Here is a 22516-nt window from a genome sequence, read left to right as displayed (position 1 = left end):
AGAAGCAGAGGGAGAAGCAGGCTCCTTGCAAGGAGCCTGACATGGGACTCAATCCCGGATCTCCAGGATCCTGGGCTCAAGATGGCGCCAAACCGCTGGGCCACTGGAGCCGCCCTAGTTTCTCTTTCTTCTGAAAACATGGGTAGAGCCATTTGGCAAGTACTGGTCACTGCACTGAGAGTGTAAAGGATATGTATTTGTGCCCAGCTGAAAATCTGTTGGTCAGGACCCTCCAACATTCTCTCTCTGGCACAGTGATCAGCCAACGTTTAAGGTAGTGGGTGTTTTGTTAGCCTCAGTCCCGGAGTGACTACTATGAACACAGTTCCCCCAACAACCACAGTGGATACATAGAGTGAGCAAGAAGTAAACCTTCAAATAAACCTGCAGCATTATTTAGCTATTCCTCCCTAATACACTGAGTATTTCTTCGGGTGTGCATATTTTGTTTACCTCATTCTTTCCGATAGTCAAATAGTACTGCCTTAAATTAACGTGGTAGGATGTATCCAACTATTATCTTATTGTTAGACATTTGATTTTTCCAAATCTTTGCTATTACAAAGTTTGCTACAATAAATACTGCGTGCATGTGCACCTGTGCAAGCACACACATACACACACAAAGATCTATTACAATCCACTTGTGAAATATTTTCTGAATATAAAGTTTCTGAGAATGTAATCACTAGGTAAAAGGTTCTAAACATTAGCCAGATACAGCTAACTGTCCTCCAAAATGCTGAGCCAATTTAAACTCCTAGATCAACAGAAAATGACAGCATCAATTATCCTACGTGCTCATCAGGAGTCAGTTATATAATTCTTTAAAAACAATGCTGGTATAATAGGTGGCAATTAGATCTCATTGTTGCTTCATCTTGCACCATAATTGGTCATCTTTTCATAGGTATAAAGGCTATTTGTATCCATTCTGTGAATGGTCTATTCTCCTGTTCTTAACCCATTTTTGTCTGATTTTTATGGGAGATTTTCATAAATCCTTAATGTTAATTCCTTGGTTCTTATACTAGTTGCAAATATTTTCTCTCAGTCTGTCCCTCACCTTTTAAGTTTGCTTATTGCATCTTTTGCTATAGAGAAACCTAAAATTTTCCTGTAGTCAATACAGTCAACTTCTCCTTTATGGTTTTTGGAAACCATGCCCTACCACAAAATAAAAATGTATTAAATGTTTCCCAATTGTCACTAATATCCTTATTAATAATCCATTCTATCACTACTGATTTGAAAAGTTCTCCATATCTTACAATAAAACCCATAAAATTGGGTCTTTTAGTTAGGAGTGCCTGGTGGTTCAGTTGGTTAAGTGTCTGCCTTTGGCTTGGGTCATGATCTCCGGGGTCCTGGGATGGAGTCCCCTATTGGGATCCTTGCATAGCAGGGAGCCTGCTTCTCCCATTCCTCCTCGCCTTGCTTCTGCTCTCTCTTGCTCTCAAATAAAAAAAAAAGGTGAAATCTTCAAAACAAATGGATCTTTTATGAACTCTACTGTATTTTACTGATTTGGGTTTATGCCTCTACTATGGTATGTTACAACGTTTTCAAATATCTACACATTATATAAAGTCTAGTACCTAGACTTTAAATATTCTACTTTTTCAACATGTTCTCAATCCTTTAATTTTCTTGAGGGACTTCATAATCAATGAGCTAATTTCTCTCCCCTAACCCTGCAAAACAATACCAAATCTAACAACAACAAAAACTCACATTGTAATTCTGATTAGAACTACTTCAAATCTGCAGATTAATTTGCACACATTAGAATTTTTACAATGATGTCTTCCCATTCAGAGATATAATAAAGCTTTGAAATTGTATTCATTTTAGTCTTACACATTCTTGTCCAGTTCATTCCCAAATACTTAATAATTTTTGTTGCCACAGTGAATAGTATTCTCCCATGCAGAACATTTCCTAACTGGTTTTTACTGGTACAAAGTCAAACTACTGCTTTTAGTGTCATTTTCTTGCATTTAGTTACTTTCCTAAATACTCTTCATAGTTCTAACCATTTTTAAATTTAGCCTTTTGGATTTTTAGATGCACAATCATATACAGATTCTAATTTAAAAACCCATCCTCAGTGCTATGGGGCGCCTGGGTGGCTCAGTCAATTAAGTGTCCGACTCTTCGTTTTGGCTCAGGTCATGATCTAGGGGTCGTGAGAGCCCCATGTTGGGCTCTGTGCTGAGCATGAAGCCTGCTTAAGATTCTCTTCCTCCAAATACCCACTATTTGCTTCGACGTGGAGGGACCTGGAAGGTATTGTGCTGAGTGAACAAAGTCAATCGGAAAAGGACAAACATTATATGGTCTCATTCATTTGGGGAATATAAAAATTAGTGAAAGGGAATAAAGGGAAAGGAGAGAAAATGAGTGAAAATATCAGTGAGGGTGACAAAACATGAGAGACACCTAACTCTGGGAAATGAACAAGGGGTAGTGGAAGGGGAAGTGGGCGGGGGGGTTGGGGTGACTGGGTGATGGGCAACGAGGGGGGGCACTTGGCAGGATGAGCACTGGGTGTTATGCTATATGTTGGCAAATTGAACTCCAATAAAAATAAATAAATAAATACATACATACATACATATATACATTAAAAAAATATAGTCTTCCTCCTTCTCCCTCTGCCCACCTCCCCACACCCCAGCTCACATGCTCACTTTAAAAAAAAAGTTAAAATAATGAAAAATTTTTAAAAATCAGCCTTCAGTTCTACTTTGGGCTCTTAATACAATGATTCCTAAATGCCTATTTCCACTATATCTAGGGTAATAAAATAATGGAATTTTATGGTTGGAAGGGACATTATAGTGATCTAATCCAAAGGTTATATAGCTAAGCACCCACTGGGACACACAGACAAGATAAATGGGAGAAGGTATAAGACAATAAGGAATTGTAGAGACTGAGAAGAAATGCAGAGAACAGGCTGTATCTAAAGAGGACAGTTGCCAGTCTCCCCCAATTGACTGTTGCCACGAGGAATGTAGGTTTAGTTCCTATATTTCAAGAGGCGCTAAATAATATAGATTTTTGTTTAAATTCCTAACTTTAAAAAACATTAAACAAAAGCCAAACTAAATACAACTGCTAGCTTCCAATCTAGAAACTTCACTGAAGCTAAACCAATACTTTCATTTAAGGCAATTTAAACTCAGAAAGGTATGTCAGAGATTGCGAAAGTAGTGGACTGCAGGTGAGGGCTTTGTGTTTTGTTTAGCTGTTTGGTGGGTCAGAACAGTATTTACAAAGTGATAAGATTAGGCAAGTGTTTTGCATGTACCAAACTCCTTGGTAAGAGACAAGGAGTTTAATCCCTATCTATCCATATTTTATGTTCTCTGTTTGGCTCATCTTGGCTTGGATTTGCTATTATAGCAAATGAAAAGGGTACTATTTATTTATTTGTTTGTTTATTTATTTATTTTAAAGATTCTATTTATTTATTCATGAGAATACACAGAGAGGAGAGAGAGAGAGGCAGAGACACAGGCAGAGGGAGAAGCAGGCTCCATGCAGGGAGCCCGACATGGGACTCGATCCCGGGCCTCCAGGATCAGCCCTGGGCCGAAGGTGGCGCTAAACCGCTGAGCCACCAGGGCGGCCCTTTATTTATTTTTTAAATGATTCATTTATTCTACAGAAAGTACACAATCAGGGAGAGAGGTAGAGGGAGAAGCAGGCTCCCCAATGAGCAGGGAGCCCAATGCAGGGCTCGATCCCAGGACCCCAAAATCATGAGCTGAGCCAAAGGCAGACACTTAACTGACTGAACCACCCAGGTGCCCTGAAAAGAGTACCTTTTAAATTGTCCTTCTAGGGGATCCCTAGATGGCTCAGCGGTTTAGCGCACACCTTCAGCCCAGGGCGTGATCCTGGAGACCCAGGATGGAGTCCCACGTCGGGCTCCCTGCATGGAGCCTGCTTCTCCCTCTGCCTGTGTCTCTGCCTGTATGTGTGTGTGTGTGTGTGTGTCTGTCTGTCTGTCTGTCTCATGAATAAATAAGTAAAATCTTAAAAAAAAATAAATTGTCCTTCTATTTGGGGGGAAATTCTCACATTATACCCCCTATCACTCAACATGGAAGTCAGAGCTTAATTTCCCAGCCTTCCTTACAGTTAGAAACATGCACGTGACCCAGGCTCTGCCAATCAAGGAAGCTTGTATTAAGACTTTGACTTGGAAGGGATTAATAGGGGAAACCAACTAGGTGTAGACCACGTTTGGTGCCAGAGGGATCCAGTTTTCAGCGGTGGCATAGGATGTGAGCTTGCCAGAAGGGGTGGCAGTGATGGCTGTGGTTAAATGGGGAGTTCGTGGCAGCAGTGGAAATGTAGCATTGAGTCGTGTTTGGTGCAGTGGTAACAGAGGCCATTTTCCCATCAGACAAGTTCTGCAGCCCAATTCTGGGCACTGGTCCTAGAATTTAGTTTCAGGATTATTTCTCCAGCCCTTCCAATGATACTGTGAACCACCCAGGATCCTTTTAATAAACTCCTTTTCTGCTTAGCTAGCCAGAGAGGATTCTGCTTTTTAAAACTAAGGCTTTACCAATACAAAGAACACCATCAGGCAGTGACAGAATCAAATCAAAGATCTTGGTCTTTTTGATTCCCAGGTCAGTGTTTTTTTCTATGACATCACATTGTTTATATTTAATGCTTTTAGGAAGGTTCAAGACGCTGTTTTCCAAAAACATTTGCCGAGGCTCCCATCTCAAAGATATGCTATGAATACTGTGTCTATTTGGTTTGTGATGAGAATAGATGTTTAAGTACTTTTGGAATTTGTCATAGTTTTTGCTTTTGTTCATATAGATTCACAGCCTAGTGGCTTCCTTATGAGATGTTAGACTTCCAACAAAAATGCCCCTAACAACACACACAGAGTTATTCAAATAAAGATAGAGCAAAACCACATAAAGGGAGAGAGAATTGTCTGAGATAAATCAGGATGAGATCATTACAATATTCTAAGCACTAAATTTATATTCTTCTTCCTTGAAGTAAAGGACAGTAATGGGGTGGATTATAACAATGTTTCCCAATCTCAGTCCACCAACAATGATGTTTATTTTCCACCTTTATGGCCTCCAAGATTTTTGAGAGTTTTTTCCAATCTCATATATTAAAGAATGGTTTTTTTTAATATTTACTTATTTATTTGAGAGGGAAAGAGAGAGAGCATGAGCAGGAGGAGCAGGGCAGAGAGAAAGAGAATCTCAAGCAGACCCTGTGCTGAGCACAGAGTCTGATACGGGGCTCGATCTCACAACCCTGAGTTCAGGACCTTAACAAAAACCAAGAGTCAGATGTTCAATGGACTGTGGCACCCAGGTGCCCCTAAAGAATGTTTTCAATGACCTCATCATAGATAAACCTATAACTTAATTGAAATATCAAAAATAGGACATAGATTTCTATCGCTATTTTTGGTAACACGAAGTGGCAACTATTGGGACAAAGGGTTTTCATTTTCTAGCATCCACTATACACCACAGCATGCTACAGTAAGAACTTTCTATACATTATCAGATTTACTCATCACAACTGCTCTACAGAGTGGATATCATTACCCCCATTTTACAGGTGAAAACATTGTTCAGCAACTTATGGCTGCCAAGGTGACAAATAGTAGAGCTGAGATTTGGATTTGGGACAGCATGTCCAAAATCAGATGCATTTATAGTGTACTACCTCTCCCAGGAAGAATTTTACTTTTATAAGAGAAAAAAATTTCTCAAGACTCTAAATCTTAGAAGACATTTATTACATAGACATTTGTAAGAAATATCCAGACCCTACAATTGATGATGGGCATCTAAGAACTATGTGGTAACTTCCTATGTGTTCTGAGGCCTGAGACCCTGAGTCTAGGAGGGAGCTGGGAAAGACACCAGGGTGAGCCAGGTGTAGGCCTTGCCCTCTGGGAACTCTGCCCAAGTGGGGAGAAAAGGTAAGCATGCAGAAAACCGAAACATATGGAGGCTACCTGGGGTAGGGGTCATCTCTAAGCTGAAGCTCGAGGCTTGGGGAGGTGGCCAGAGAGGAGTTGGCCAAGACATCTTCCCTGGCATGGGGTTCTTGCTGCTATTGCTGCAGCCTACAGTTCAGAATCCAGGGCCCACATGGGGAAGCCTCACCCAACCATGTTCCCAGTTGCACAAAGCACTGGGCCTGCCAAGCCTAGTCCCTGCCCACCTCCCTGCCAAGATCTGCCCATGAGATCTGCTCATGAGGTATCGAGGCTCTGAAGAAGGCTCTCCGCACTCTCCTATCTTGTAGCCGAGGAACCTATCTTGGTAAAGGTGGGACCAAGATAGGTCCTGGGATGACGGACTCGGGAAAGGCAGAACTGGCGACCCCCGCAAGGCAGAAGAGGAACACTTCCTCCCCAACCTTCTCCTGTTCCCACCTGTCTCCGCATCCCTTCAGGTCATTCCAGAAGGCCCCCACGTGATTCTGTTCATCTGTTATCAGTCAAGGCATCTCCTGCTGAAGTGGCTGGTTAGCCCCCATGCCCTGGCTTCCCCTGAGAGAGGCACAAAGCTCCAAGGAGACAGGGAAAAGCTTGGACCGCTGCCCCCGGAACAGGTCGAGGCTCTAAGTCCCCAGGTGTGCGAGAAGGGTGCCAGGTGCCAACGCGGGGGAGAGAGACCTGGGGCCCAGAGGTGAAGCCTGGAGGCCTGGCAGCAGAGTCCTGTCTCTGCCTGCCTATTCCTGCAATGCACATATTCGCCGAAGGGAAACACCTTACCAGTGCATTTATAAACTGACATTTTGAGGGCTTCAGAATGTCAGTGCTGGAAAGGGCCATAGAGACCATGATATGGGCAAAAGGGAGGTGCAGGTAGGCAAAGCAAGGTGCCCAAGTTGCTTGGCTAGTGAGGGTCAGGCCTAGCTCCCGACTCCCCTCCAGTCAGAGACGGCCTGCCCTTCCCCAGTGCAAGGCAGTCAATTATTTGCTTGCTCACTGCAGACTTGCAACAGATGGAACATTCCTGAGAAACAGGACCACTCATTAGATGATTCAACAAACATCCACAGAACTCGGAGGGAGCCAACAGTGGAGGCCAGGGAGTCTACAACTCAATGGGGCGGAGGGGAACCCATGGCTAGGAGATGAAATGCATTTAACACCATGTCTGGCCCACAGTAAGAACTTGATCACTGGGGGCTTCTACAAAAGCCTTCTAGTAAGATAGAAATATAAGGGGGAGGGGTGGGCAAGGGTCAGACTGTGACCAAATTCACACAGATACTGAGAGAATGGGATTATCTCTGGACACAATGAGGATGCAGGGTTGAGGGTAGAGGAAAGAAATCATCAGATTGTAGGAAGGTCGCTCTGGCAAAACTGGGGGGTAGGGTGGGTGGATGGGGGTAAAGAAAAGGAGAGTTAGCTGCACGGTTCTCAAGAGAGTCCCACGTGAATGGTAGGATATGTATGGTGGCCTTTACCAAGATAGGTTCCCGGGCTACAACTTTATGGGAGGAAAAAAATGAGGTTAATGTAGATAAAGTTATTTTGAGATGCCTAAGGGACATCCAAGGGTTCCGGGGGGGCAGAGGGGGCATCCTGATGGCATTAGTCTTTCCAGATCTATACTTCAGGAAGAAGGTCTGAGCTTGAGCAACGAATATGCAGAAGTCAGCCCCCAGGTAATAGTCAAAAGCAGCAAGGGCTGGTAAGATGTAGCCACTCAATGAATTTTCATTAAGATCCTACTGTTTGTCAGGCTCTGTAAGAAGTGGGAAGGGTAAAGCAGAAAAGAAGGCAAGGGTCCCTACTCTCAAAGAGGCTACGATCAGGTGAGAAGAGCCAGAGTACACCGAACACGCACACGAAAATTAAAAGAAAAGGAAACCAGGAGCTAGGGAGAGCACCCAGTGCTAAACCTGGTGCGGTGTGACGGCATCCAGCGGTATGGCTCCTTTGCCTTTCCCCGGGGAAAGGGTGTAAGGAGCATGAGAGAAAGGTGAAGACTCTGAGCTAGGGACCCCACTAGCCAGGGCCAAGGACAGAAAGCACAGTGCCTGACCCCAACATGTCACGTAGACCAGGATGTCCTGACTTCTGACCCACACTCTCATCTGGAGGCAATACCACCACCTCCAAACTCAACCCCCCCACCCCTGCCCAAGAATAATTCTAGCAGTTCCTCATTCCATTTGGAAACTGAGACAGTCACTGAGCCCAGGGCTAGGTGCCAGGGATGGGCCCTCGAACAGTTCCAAGGAGGACCCTGGCCCTCAGGCCGTTCCTGTTCGAACAGGAGACACACAGGTGCAAATGCCCCTGGCACCAATGTCTCAATAAAGCAATTGCAAGATGTACTAAATGCTGTGAAAAAGAGCAACAAAAGGCTAAAGATAACAGGGAGTGATCCACTTTAGGCAGGAGAAGCAGAAAGCAAGCCTCTGTTGGGGAGTGGGCTGGGAGGAGTGCCATTGAAGGTGAGCCTTCGAATTTGCCCTAGAAACGACTGGGGTGTGGGCATTTTAAGCAGAAGGAAGGGTGTGTGCATCGGCTCAGTGGCAGGAAAGAGCTTGACACATTTGGGAAACTGAGTGGCAGCCAGCAGGGCCAGAGGCCAAGGCTGGGGAACAAGAAGTGATTAACACTGGCAACACAAACAGAGTCACATCACTGGGGCTCAGCCGGCTGCACCAAAGCCACTGAAGGGTTCTGCAGGCTGGGCATGACCCGATCTGGTTTCCATCTTAAGGAATTCCTGGCCAGCAGAGGGCCTAAAGATGGGGGTGAGGGGCTGGTTTTTTCTGAGCAGGCACTGCCTTAAGGCGGTCCTCAATCACACAGCCTGGTGGCCCTTTATTCCACCCACAGTCAGGGTCAGGCCTCCATCTGCAGAGAACTTTTCCTCCTTGGATCTCCTGCCCGGCCTACGTGCCTCCCAGAAAGTCCCATAAACTCCCTAAAGTGTTTCCAACAGACTGCACTGATGTGTTGGCCAATGGATGCTTTTGTAAAAGGACACAAAATAACAAAATGAAACCACTCCCTCATTTCTGATGGAAATTTGTTTCCTCCTCCACTGCTTGCCATTAGACCCCAGCCTGAGCAATTGTCTTTGCTCTTTCCTCTGTCTCCACGTATTTTCCAAAAGGCCATGAACATGTGTACAACCATGAACAATAACAAAGAGCTATAAATTCTTATTGATCCCAGAAGGTTGGCAATTTGAAACAATAAAAATATGTCCTGTTTCTCTCAAAAGAACATTCTGGAGACACAAAAGAGCTTTGTTAAAACAAATGAGTTTGGGGTATACTTCGGGCCTGATGGTGGCCTCAAGTCACCAGGTATTGATGGAACAGGCAACTCCAGACACAAAGTTGGAAAGACACCCCCTCAAACACAGCCCCACCCTGCCCCCCTCTCCTGAGGTCAATTCCTCATTGGTCAGCCCACATCTTGACTCCAGCAAGTTTCCTATATAGCTCTTGGCCACTACTGTTTTCAGGAGTTAGAATTCTCAGCCTAAAGAGAAAGTCCCCTTTGTCCTCACATCCATGATTTAATTTACATTCTCCTGAACACTCCATTCACTTTGTTTTCAGGCTAAGAAGTCTCACAATTGTACTAGATCCTGAATTTGAATTTCCCTGTGTTTCCACTGTTTGGCAATTTGCCCAGGTCAGCCACTGGACAGTCCCAGAATTCAACTCTACCTTAGAGAAAAAACAGCAAAGCTCATGATTTCTTATTAGAGTTCTAACTACTGTCATCTATTTTCTTTCGATTTCTGTATTTTTGTTTTTCAAAACACACAGATGTGTATAAGCACACCTACACCCAGATGCATACATATCACCTATTCTCTGAAAAATCAGGGAAGTTTCCAGTCTTCTCCAAATGGGTCACATTCCTAGGGAGCTGTTCTCCCTTTGTTCCCCAGATTTCAGAAGGGTGCCCTTAGCTGCATTTTTTTTCTGCCTTTCTCACCCGGATGCACTCCTCCCAGCATTCCTGGAGCCTTCAATACCATGATTCACGAGACCAGGAGAACTGACTTTCTATGCTTTTGTCTCTCTGTTCTTGCCTATAAGCTTCTTTTATATGCAAATGAAAAAACTTTACCAGAAATGGGCCGAACTTGATCACAACGTAGTACAAACACAAAGAAATGTCAAGTCCTAATAAAAAGCATGTAGTAAATTAGTTAGGCAGCACTATGGAAGAAATTGTTCTTTGCTCTTTAGACAATCTTGAAGGGAAAACAGAGTATTGCTGGCAGCATCTGGCTTACCTGAATGTATTATAATCCACCATCTTTGTGTGCTTGCAGTCAGCGGCTGTAAATACCTGCTTGATCTCTCTGGATTTTGATTCTTCTTCTTTCAGCTTTTGTAAGATAAGTTCAATGCTGCTCATGGGAAACTAGAAGGGGGAAAGGAAAGGAAGGATATTAAAACATGCCTGAGACATAGGGAGCCCAATCTTTCTGATGGCCAGCAAAGAGACTTCACACTCTGAACCTGAGCACAGCTGGGCATGGCTGTCCATAGAGACCAACGCAGAGGAAATACCACTAGAATTAAATCTCTTCAGTTGCAGTTTAGGACAAAGAGCAACATCAGCATAGGCCCAGATCTGAGAAAAATGAGCTTAAGGGACAGTAAACTGCAGGAATCAGAAAACAATCCCTCAGCCTTCTCACCTGAACCCTTGGACTATGTTGGGAGACCCTAATGGAGAGGATGGGGATTCACAATTGGATAAGTGGACCCTCATTTTCTCCCGATCTCAAGAGTGGGCCCCCCTGGGGACTATTGGCCATCAGATGATGCACTGAACAGAGCACAGCTGGGTGTCAAGAGATCCATATGCACTGGAATCCCCGACCTTCACTCTCTGGCAGCCCCCAGTTCCTGTCTCCTACCATGTGATTAGGTTTTAGACTCTGTAAAAATACTGCTTACTCAATCCAGTAAAGTATAAGCTTGTAAATAATTACAGCTAAGAGCTTAAAGAGAGAGAGAGAGAGAGAGAGAGAGAGAGAGAGAAGATTACACATGAAAGATTAAAAACATTGATGTTAATTTAGTATAAAGGTCTCTCTTCCACCAGGGGGTTTGAGACCTATCACAGACCCCCATCCGCCCCACCGTTCCGCATTGCCTTTCATCTATTTCCGTGATTGGATCTATTAGCTCTTTTGCAAAGATATTAAAGAGTATATTAATCTTGGGGTCCCTGGGGGGCTCAATTGGTTGAGAGGCTGACTCTTGATTTCAGATCAGGTCATGATCTCAAGGTTGTGAGATCGAGCCCGACATCAGGCTCCGTGCTCAGTTTATGGCTTGGAGCCTGCTTAATATTCTCTATCTCACTCTACCTCTGTGCCTCTATCTCTTAAAAAAAAACAAAAAAAAAAGAGTGTATTAATCTTTTTCTGCTTAGAAAGCCCTTGTTAAGGGTAGTTTTAAAATAATGCAGTTTTCACTTGAGATGCTAATACCAGATAATGTCCTACCCTGCTTTTATCTTTCTGAAAGGAGAAAAGCCCTTCATATCAAATAGACACATATATATATACATATACACACACTATTTATATAAACTATACGAGAACATATATAGTATGTTAACATTTGCATGTATATACATAACACATATATACATATATAATACACACCTACAATACATATATACATATATAGTACGTATATGCATATACACACACACACACACACACGGATGTTAACACATAGGTTCACCCTGTGTTTGAAAATCGAGTCCTAATTCACAATAGCTATTGCAAATTGTACCCTAAGCTTGCTATGGGCCCCCCAGAGCTAAGTGCTTCACACACATTACTGCATCTCCTCTTCGTAGTTAATTCTCTGAAACGGGTCAGCTGTGTAGAGATGAGCAAAGTGGAGCTCAGGGAAAATATGGGTCTCAAGCCTCTCAGCCAGGAAGCGTGGAGCCACGTTTCCCAGCCGAGCCTGCTGGTCTCCAGCAATCTAACTGCCCTATTATTGAACCTCTTGACTGAATTCAGTGCTTTTGAAGGGCTACCAGTTCACGGTTTTACGACAAGCCCAAGTCCTAACCCTGCGAAAGGACAATCGGTGCAGCGGCGCTGGAAGGTGCTGTCTGGGCCTACTATCCAGAGAGGCTGCAGAGAAGAGCTGATGGCCCCCACCTGCCATACCTTCGGCCATACTCTGCCCAGGCTGTTCTCCTCCCAACGACAGTGCAACAGGGGCACCAGAGCTGAGCCATTCTAGCCTGACATGGCACTTCCGGCACTTCCGTGAGCAGCCTTTGCTCCCAGGCTCCACCTCCCCATCGGCCTGACTGACACTTTCTCAGAGCTGCACCGTGTCTTGAGGCCTTTCCTGCACCCACCTCTCCTTCCTTGTCCTGAGGCCTTTCCTGCACCCACCTCTCCTTCCTTCCCTCTCTTTTCTCAGGAGTCAGACCTACATCTCAGGCTCCCCACCTACTCTTGCTCCCTCCTCTTTGATCCTTCATATGCATTTCTCCCAGGACATCCCTTGTTTATTTAACTCAGCCTTGGTACCTGCTGCTCAGAGGACCCAGACAGGATGATATGATAAACACAGAGAGACTGATCTTAGCAACTTACCCTTGAGCATTTTATATAAAAATGAAACAGAACTGGTACTGTGTATAGATATAGATATATAGATATAGAAGTATAGATATAATTGGCACATAAATATTATTACTTAGAGGCAGACTTTTAAAATAAATCATTTCTAGGGATGCCTGGGTGGCTCAGCGGTTGATAGGGAGCCTGCTTCTCCCTCTGCCTATGTCTCTGCCTCGCTCTCTGTCTCTCTCATGAATAAATAAAATCTTTAAAAAAAATAATTGTTTCTAGGTGGATTTTTCACTATTAGGCAATATCTCTCAAATGTACATGTTTGCACACCAAACCGGTCCACACTTAAAAAACTCAAGATTTTATCGAAACATTAGTTTGACAGAACAGCAACACCATACTAGTGCTTTTAGGAACAGTACCCATCTGCCATATTGTTTCAAACAAAAAAAAATTCTCTGAGCTCACTGCTGCCAATTTGTCCTTGAACTCTTATTCGGGCCTCAGGTAGCTCCTGTTATGGAAAGCTGCAAGCCCAGCAATTCTCAGGTTCCCTTGGGGTTTCTGTTTGTTTAGCGCTTGGTCTTCCGTGTAGGCCTGTGCCAATTAACAGGGACAGCACAGTGTGTGGCACCAGATTTTCTTCCTTTCCTATAGCTGCTGAATTTCTTTATGAAAGCACTGTCAGCGTCAGCAAAAAAACCAGGAAACTTGATTCAACCCTGGGCTCTGCCTCCTGCCTGTGCCTGGCACCCCTGTGCTGCTGGGCAGTGCCCCGAGGACCCTGCGGGTAAACAGTAGACCGGGACCTGGGGCCAGATCCATTATTCGCGCAGATCCATTATTCATGGCCACATGTGTGAGTGCACAATGTAAAACTGGTGGCAGGATGAAGACAAAAAGGCCTGGAGAAAGAAAAACACAGACTGCAGGCACTAAGGGGCAAGTCGAGAATTACACAGCTCACCATGTCAGAATTCGTCTCCATATAGTTTAAGGTATACTCGTCGGCGTTGAGCAAAAGAAACAGGTAGCCATTCACGTTCACTGTGGCCCCAATATACAACTCCTCGGCCTTGATATATTCAGATAGTTCACTTTTAAAGACCTCTTGTCCAGGCTTCTTAACACGAATTCTTTTCAAGAACTTCCCACCAGTAATCCCTATAGAAAAAGAGAAAAGTTAATGAGTAGCCTTTCTTCTTCAAAGAACCATACAACTTGCCTTTAGAGTTCCTTCATGCTCAAACACAGGCCAGGCAAGTGAGCTTGTGAACTCACACTGCCTATTCTTCTCAGACCTGAGGGAAGAATGAGGCAGTGGGGGAACAATAGGCTCCCTAGGTGAATGTGTAAAGAAAAAAAAAAAGTATGGCATTCCAGCCTTTTCTTTCCTCTCTCTACTCCCTTCCCAATCCAAACACTTAAATAAACAGTAAGCGCCTGCTATATGCCCAGCAGCATACAGAGAACCAGGACGTTAGGAAGATACTCTGCTTCAGAGCACGTCTGAACAGTACCACGTGGAAAATTGCCCACTTGAGCTTATTTCCACCTTCTTGTCCCCGATGAGGTCTTAAATTTATTCCAACACTCAGATTAAGTGTAAGATTAAGATGCCTTCCTTCTAGAAAGGAGCTTACTTAACGGTTTGAAGATAAATCTGCGAGTCCCACAACTTTTTCTCCTCTACAGGCTAAATATCTGTTAATTAATATCTATCTATTGCTTTCCAGAATTCTGACCATTCCATCTGCTCTCTTTCGTGGGTTATCTGGGTGGGTGGTTTTTGTTTATTTGGTTTTGGTTTTGTTTTTGCCTCTTGGAAAGCAGCAAGCAGAACTGAAGATGGATCTCCAGTATCTTTTCATTGATACTGAACTGAAACCTTCAGCCATCTGAATATAACCTGAAGCCAGATGAGCTCTGGGGGTCAGCTTCATCACACCCCTGCCACATTCAAAAACTAGAGGTGGTGGAAAGACAGAGGCTCTGGAGCCAAACAGAGCTGGAGGCCAATCCTGGCTCTGTTGCTTGTTGGATGATCTTTAGGAGTTTAAATCTCTCGGAATCCCTCTGAATACTCACTGGTAAAATGGGAATAAAATTTGTAAGGAGTGATGAAATGTGCCTTTCAGATCACCTATTGTGGGGAACACAGGTGACAAAGGTCCTAGTGGTTATGCTCTGACACCTATCCCTGGATTTGGACTGAGGTCATGCTTTCCCACAGGCTGCTGCCAACAAATGCCTGGATAAGGCAAGAATACCAAGGCAGGCCCATTCCGACAAGATGGAGGCTCCTGAACTAGTGATTTCAGCTCTTGGGTTCCTGGTCAGCCTTGCTTAAATGTGATTAGACTCTCCCTGCAATCTAAGACTTTCTTCCTTCCTTCCTGCTATCCTTCACAGGAGTCAGATATACACAGCAGTCCAACGGCTCTCCTGGCCTCTTCTGGCTCCTTCCACAATTTCCCTTGCCAACATTTTCCCTAATGCATCTTTTGTATATTCAGTCCCATCTTGGAGCTCATCCCTTGGAGGATCTACACTAACACAAAATTTAATGTCATAATTTAATGTCATGAAGCTTTTCTAAGGTAACAATACGTAATCGTGGCTGCTATTATTACTAGTAAGCTTGTAATTGACTTCTATCACCTTGTTTTATAAAGGCTGTCATCTGGCCATAATTTTCCCTATTCTTAGATGTACAGAGTTGATTTTTTTTTTCCTGTAGGCTCCACACCCAACATGGGACCTGAACACACGACCCTGAGATCAAGAGTCACACGCTCTACTGACTGAGCCAGCCAGGCACTCCCAGAGTTGATTTTTTGATCTTTAAGAGCATGACTTTCTATTTACTCCTATTTGATTTCATATTTTATGATCTGATTCATTACTGAAATCACTATGCAGCCTGACTTAGGTGCACAGAGTGGCTCCCATCAGCTCGTAAGAGCTGACCTAAATTTTTAGGGATTTTGCAAGCCAGTCATTAGTGTTACTTGCTTGAAATGGACTATGGTGAGGCATCTACACTGTGACAACTGGCAAGTGTTATAGATCAGGGCTTTTAAAACTTTTTTCAGAGAGCCAATTCACCAGCACACCACTGACCATTCTTCCCAAAAGTGTCTTCAGCACAGACAACAGTCTTAAATATGTCAGGACAAAGAGCAGAGCCCTAAAGTTCCATAATTCAGGAAGTCAAAATCAATGGCTCTCCTCAGCAACGTCCACTGTATCGGCACGCCACAGCAAGGCATTCTGTGGGCCTGAGTGCTGGAACTTTGGCATGAGCCTCGACAGACAAACCAGAGGAATACAGACTCTGAAGATTAAAATTTGTTAATCTGGGATTGTCTTATAGTTAAGGAAACATTTTGTAAGTGGTACTATCCAAAATAGAGATTTCCTTTGTCTTGCTCTCTTTGCAGGGAACTGGTGGTAGACAGACCATGATTCTGAAACCCCCGGATTCCACAGAGGAACCTCAGAGGCCACAGCCAAGAGGAGGCATCCAGAGTCCCTTAGCCCTGAGCCAACCAAACTGTTCCTCTTTCATCATTTTACAAGTCTGGGTTCCCATTTAAGAGATCTTTATAAAATGAACTCCAGTGGTTACAAGAAAAAGAAAAAAAGAAAAAGAAGAAAAGAAAGAAAAGAAAAGAGAAAAGAAAAGAGAAAAGAAAGCCACCATCTTAGTCATCTAGGCCATAAAATCAGACCACACTCTCTAACTTTCAAAAGAAAGACAGTTACTTGTTCTGAGAAAATTGCTGTAAGAGCTGTCTCTTACCTGAATTCCTCTCTATAGGTTCAAACACTGAGATCGTGTCATCACTGAGAAAGTATGAAATAACAAACATCCTGTCCACATCCGCACATTTGTGTGTGATGAGTTTTGCAAAAAACCGGAGTGTATTGCTTATGTTGCCATAGCTAAATGAAGAGAAATGAGGGTTACAGCCTTATTACAAATGTTTAAAAAAAAAAAAAACCTGCAAAAGGTGTGCTATTTTTTTTTTTCATTAAGGTATAACGGACTTACAACATTATGCTAGTTTCAGGTGTACAACATGATTCGATAGGATCACTGAAATAAATCTATTTAACATCCATCATTACCACATAGAGTTATACATTTTGCTTCTTGTGATGAGAACTTTTAAGATCTACTCTCTTCGCAACGTTCAAATACACAATACAGTATTACTAACTATAAACGCCATACTGTGTATTACATCCCCAGGATTTATTTTATAACTGCAGGTTTGTACCTTTTGACACCTTCACCCATTTCCCCCACCTCCCCTACCCACCAGGTGTGCTATGGTTTTAAGATAGTAGCGTGCACTCTCTAAAGTTGAAAAAGTTCAACCACCCTCTTAAGGCTCTAAATCTACATGAAGAGGAGTTATTCTCAGTTTATTAAAATATCTCTTATTCTTTAGATGTCCAGGGTAACCCACTGGGAAAATGTACCCAAAACAAAGGTCATAAACACACTCCTCAAACCAGCTACATCGAACAGCTGTTTCCTACTCACGAGGCTGGTCAGCGACCACAACAATCACATCAGCAGGAAGGACAGGCATCTGGCCCTTACTGGTCCAGCAGCAAGAGGATGTGCCCCACCGGTGCCTGGAGCCACTTCCCCCATGTTCACCTCCTACATTCTCAGGCCCATTTCCTTGCTCCCTTCCAGCCCCACATCCTCTCCTCCCTGAGCCACCCCGCCCCCGTTCTCCAGCATCCCTTCAACTCTCTTTAAGAGAAAAATTACTTCTTCCTTTTCAAATGCTGTATTAAATATTACAGACCTACTCCTTCATAGCACTTATAACCCATATTGTGAGTGGCTATTACTGGTCTGTTTTCCCAGGGCAAGGATGGTGCCTTATTAATCATTGTCTGATACAAAGTACTTTTTACATTATAAATACTCGCTAAATGTTTGCAGGAAGTGGTTAGAAGATCCATATAGATTCAAATTTGCACTCAGAATTCTACACATGAATAGAATAGCCTGAAAGATTGAAGAAGGGATCAAATTCTAGAATGCAAAGTTCCCAAAGTTGACTGCCTGGTCACTGAAGAAATTAATTTATGGTCCATCAGCAGAAGCATGTCTTGTGGAAATCAGCTAGTAAATGGTGGCCTTTGTAAAATACTAAACCTGTGGGGAGGGCTTTGGTAATGAAAATCATTACCCCAAGGAGGCACAGAGTAAAATAAACCATGGACTTCATCACTTCCTTGTCACGACTCAAAGCAGGGAGGCCCTCACTTTCAGATTCTCCTATGCCTAAGTTCATTCTTTCTTTGTGGTCACAGCGATGAAAATACAACAAAACGACAACAATAAGAACAAAACAAAACAGAACAGAACCTGTATTTCTGACTTGCTTTTCTCTGTCCCCCTCTCCAACTGCCCAAGGAAGTAGGGCTAAAAAAGCATGGTGCCAAGATTCCCAGCTACATGGGTTTAAGGCCTCATGGGAGATTTAAAGTAGCAGCTTGGGGGGCTAGCCTCAGAGAAAACCGAGGGCAAAACAGCCAGGGCTCCACAAGCTCTGTCTTCTTAGTTCCTACTTTCTCTGGCTTCAGACAGACCTCAGAAAGCATGGGGGCAGCTATACCTTGTCAGCCATCTTGTCTGGTACTTAACTGGATTTATAAGCAACAGATTTGGTAACCCCTGTCTCAAGAAGGACCCATTAACTTTCACAGGCGCCAGAAATATCACTGAAACAACTGAGGAAGATTTAACATCAGGCCACATGAACACTACTGTAAATGTAGCTTCTTAAAACTTACATACATTTGGAAGTGTGTATGTTAAGCATGGGTTTTTCACATTTAAAATGCCATTTTTTCACCTAAGTCTTGTGTTCTGGAGAGCTCGTCAGTCAGGAATAATTTACTCAAACAAAATCTTAGAGCAGCAGTTCACAAAGTTTGTTGTGTTTAAAAGTCACCTGGGGAACTTGTTAAATATACAGAATCCAGTCCTACCCCTAGAGATAGGGATTCAGTAGTTAGCTTGCATCTCCAGAAACCTGCATTTTTAATAAGCTCTCCCAGGAGATTCTGATGAAGTGGTCCCTGGAGCATACTTTGAAAAACACTGCAAGTATCTTCAGCTATTTCCTTGACTAGTAAGCTAATATCAAAATTCTCTAAACTCTCTTTTTATCACAATACTCCTCACACTCAAAAAACTAGCATTTTCTCTGGTTCCTATTATACCACCTCATATCGCTCCATATGGCTTTCTGGGACAGTGACAGGTTCAAACACATACACCTACAGCTACTTGTCATAACTGACTATGACATAGAGTTGACCCTTGAACAACACAAGGAACTGCCTGGGTCCACTTATACATGAGTTGTTGTTGTTGTTTTATAAACATAGTACTCCAAAAGAATCACTTGGTCATCCACTTCTCAGTGTATATTCACTCCCTTGATGATCTCTTCTAGGATCAAGTCTTTAAATACAAAAAAAAAAAAAAAAAAGCCTTTAAATACCACCTACATGCTGAGGACTTCCAAACTTCTATTTCTTACTCAGATCTTTCTCCCAAACTCTACTCAGTATTTCCATCTGATAGTTAATAGACATCTCACACTTCACTTGTGCCCAAATTAAACTTCTGTTCTTGCCCCAACCTGCTTTTTTTTAAGATTTAAGAGAGAGAGAGAGAGAGAGAGCGAGCATGAGTGAGGGGGAGGGGCCCAGGGAGAAGCAGGCACCCCTCTGAGAAGGGAGCCCTATGCAGGGCTTGATCCCAGGACCCCAGGATCATGACCTGAGCCAAAGGCAGATGCTCCACTGAGCCACCCAGGTGCCCCTAAACCTGCCCTATCTACAGTCTTTTCCATAGACGGCAACCCTATCCTTCCAGCTGTTCAGGCCAAAACCTTGGGAGTCATCCTTAATGCCTCTCTTTCAGATTTCATGTCCAAAGCTGTCAGGGAATCCCATTAGCTCGACCTTCAAAATAGTTCCAGAATCTGCTATGTGTCATCGCTTTCACAGCACCCACCCAGATCCAAGTCATCCTAACTTTTCTCTTGGACCACTGTAGTAGTCTCTGAACTAGTTCTAACTCCCATCATTGTCTTTCTCAACCGCTCCACTCATCACTCAAAGTCAAAAGAATCCTTAAAATGGTCTTCAAGGCCTCTGTAGCATCTGATCCCCCACTACCTCTCCTAATCTGTTTCTGTTGCCCTTTACTCACGTCTTCTACCCATGTTGGCCTGCTTCATGCTCCGGACCATTACACCAACTGCTCCTTCTGCCTACAACAGGTTTCCTTTCCTTGCTAAGGTCCATCCAGACCACACTATTTTTAAAAATGAAACCGAGGGTGTTCCTCAGCCCTGCCCTGCCAGATCCTCCTTATTCTTCTCACACTTCTCCATACTTCTGGAATGCCCTTAGGTGTTATCTGTAGCATGCACTGTCTGCCTCCCCCAGCCAGACTGTATGTTCTATGAGAGTAGGGTTATGTGTCTGTTTCATTCACTGATGGATCTCAAGCCCCTAGATGTGTTCAGCACACAGGTATTCACAGTACTCTGTGAATATTTGTTGACTAAGAAAATGAATGGCTCGCTCAGGGCTATGTAACCCCTGAAGACCACAAAAACAGCAAGAGCTGTATTCTTGTGGTTGGAAGAGAGATGAAGGCTTATTTTTATGGATGAGAAAAAAAAACTTTTTAAGAGAAAACAGCATGACTGATGGTGACAGCAGGTAGACAACATCTGAAGCAAGGCAGAGATTAAGATTAAACCATGAATTTTTGGATGCTCTATAGCTATGAATAGCACAACTCTGGGATAACAGCCTTCCTGGTGGGAAGTCATCTGTCTCTTCTATCCATAAGAATGAGAAGGGTGAAGCTTATTCTATTTGCTTACTTATTTATCCATTGCTTCTCTTCTTGGACAAAATATTTAATGAGCTCCAAGAAGGTAGCCAGCGCTGTTCTAACTCTGAGGGACACAGCAGAGCCAGTCCCTGCCCTCATGGTGCTCTTGAACCAGGGGAACACCACGATTACATAAACAAGTAACTGCCATACACTGTGGGAAGTTCAGGCTCTGTGGCAAGAAAGTAAGCTCCAAGAGACAGGCCTTTCTGGGTTCAAATTCTAGTTCAACTAAAAATTAGCTGTGTGAGCTCAGGCAAATTGCGTATCATCTCTGACCCCCCAGTTCCCTCATGTGAGGAATGGGTACCACAGTATTATTTACTTTATGAGATTGTTTTGAGGAATAGATGAGCTCAAGTATCATAAAGTAGTTAGCACACCATAACCATAAACTGCTTGTTAGTAGTGGTAATATTATTACTATTACTACTACTACTATTACTACTACTCCTAAAGGTATGACCAGTAGAGTACTATGGGTACACACAGAACAAAGTAATTCCACCAGTGCAGCCAGAAAAGATATTCTGGTTCTCCCAAGTCAGACTAGACAATCTGCTCAGCAGGCCACCACAGTGAATTTGTACCCAGAAGATGAAGGCCTTTGTTCCATCAAAAACCTGATGTGCTCTAATTTGGAACTATTTCCTCCTCAAACGATTCAAAGTTGATCACCATTAACCTCATACAACAGTTAGTACCCAGGAAGTTTTTAACAGCAACGTACATATAACCAACATATGTCACACACAACCGTACATCTCAATCCACAGTGTACTTGCATTAAGAACCCATTTCTGCATGCTCTCTGAGATCATCTTCCTTAGGTTCTCACAGTTTTAAAACCTTGAGTTATTCACACTCATGTGTAAATCTCCAGCTGAATGTGCCAGTTACTATGGAAACAAGGTCACTGTGTAGGAGGAGCTTGAGGGAAGTGTATTCCTAGCATGGAACAAGCAGTGGACAGAAAAAACCAAAATTAGACACATTTGTGCCTGTACCACCAATGGCCCAGCCAGGGCAGCAGGACAAGAAGGTGGAATGCTGTCTACAGTCAGTGTCCTGTGGGCAAGTTGATGTGGTGTAGACAGAAAGAGAGACTAAAGGCAACGACCCACAAGGAGCTGTTCCCCCCTTCCCGGGGTTCCAGGAGCAACACCCTAGATCATATTTCATCTTGTTTACTTATAAGAAAAATTCCCTCTCCTTTTACAATAGGGACATTCTTCTTGCCTGCCTCCTTCGGGTGGCTGCCCTAAAAAGCAGCAGTTAGTGAAAAGTATCCATCAGAAGTCCTGCCCTGTAAACTCTTATCTGTAAGGAGGATTGAGTATGAGTTAGTGTCCCTCTTCTGTGATTGGAATTAGTGGTTCTCAAAGCCCGGTGTGCATCAAAACCACCTGGAAGGCTGATTAAAACACAGTACAGGTCCTACCACCCCCAGAGTTTCTGCCTTAACAGGTCTAGGATGAGGCACAAGTAGCAGTATTTCTAACCAGTTGTAGAACCATCAGTTCTACAACTTAAAAAACAGAACTCTAAAATCCTTAAAAATAAGGGATTTTTTAAAAAAATATTTTCCTTTTAACTAATCTCTACACCCAGCATGGGACTCAAACCTACAATCCCCGAGATCAAGAGTCACATGCTCTTCCAACTGAGCCAGCCAGGCGCCCCAAGGATTATTTCTTAAAATGGCAAAAGCCAGGGGCACCTCGGTGGCTCAGTGGGTTAAACATCTGCCTTTGGCTCAGGTCATGATCTCAGGGTCCTGGGATTGAGCCCCACAGCAGGCTGTCTGCTCAGTGGGGAGCCTGCTTCTCCCTCTGCCACTGCCTGCCACTCTGCCTGCTTGAGCTCTCTGTGTCAAATAAATAAATAAAATCTTAAAAAAAAAAAAAGGCAAAAGCCTTCATGTCATGGC

General features: G+C 43.5%; 1 protein-coding gene across 5 annotated transcripts in view; it reads right to left on the bottom strand.

Moving 5' to 3' along the window:
* EFHC2 (EF-hand domain containing 2) overlaps positions 1 to 22516 on the bottom strand; it is a 195379-nt gene that overhangs the window by 70238 nt on the left and 102625 nt on the right. For all 5 annotated transcript variants that reach the window (XM_072818319.1, XM_072818320.1, XM_072818321.1 and 2 more), the window contains 3 exons: positions 16438 to 16580; positions 13600 to 13796; positions 10305 to 10435 (listed from right to left, as the gene is read on the bottom strand). In XM_072818319.1, coding sequence (XP_072674420.1) covers positions 10305 to 10435; positions 13600 to 13796; positions 16438 to 16580 — 471 coding nt within the window. The remainder of the gene's footprint in view (positions 1 to 10304; positions 10436 to 13599; positions 13797 to 16437; positions 16581 to 22516) is intronic.

This window comes from Canis lupus, chromosome X, assembly GCF_048164855.1.
Source record: "Canis lupus baileyi chromosome X, mCanLup2.hap1, whole genome shotgun sequence".
NCBI lineage: Eukaryota > Metazoa > Chordata > Mammalia > Carnivora > Canidae > Canis > Canis lupus.
The sequence above is the reverse complement of the archived record's forward strand: the minus strand, read 5'-3'. Positions and strand labels throughout refer to the sequence as shown.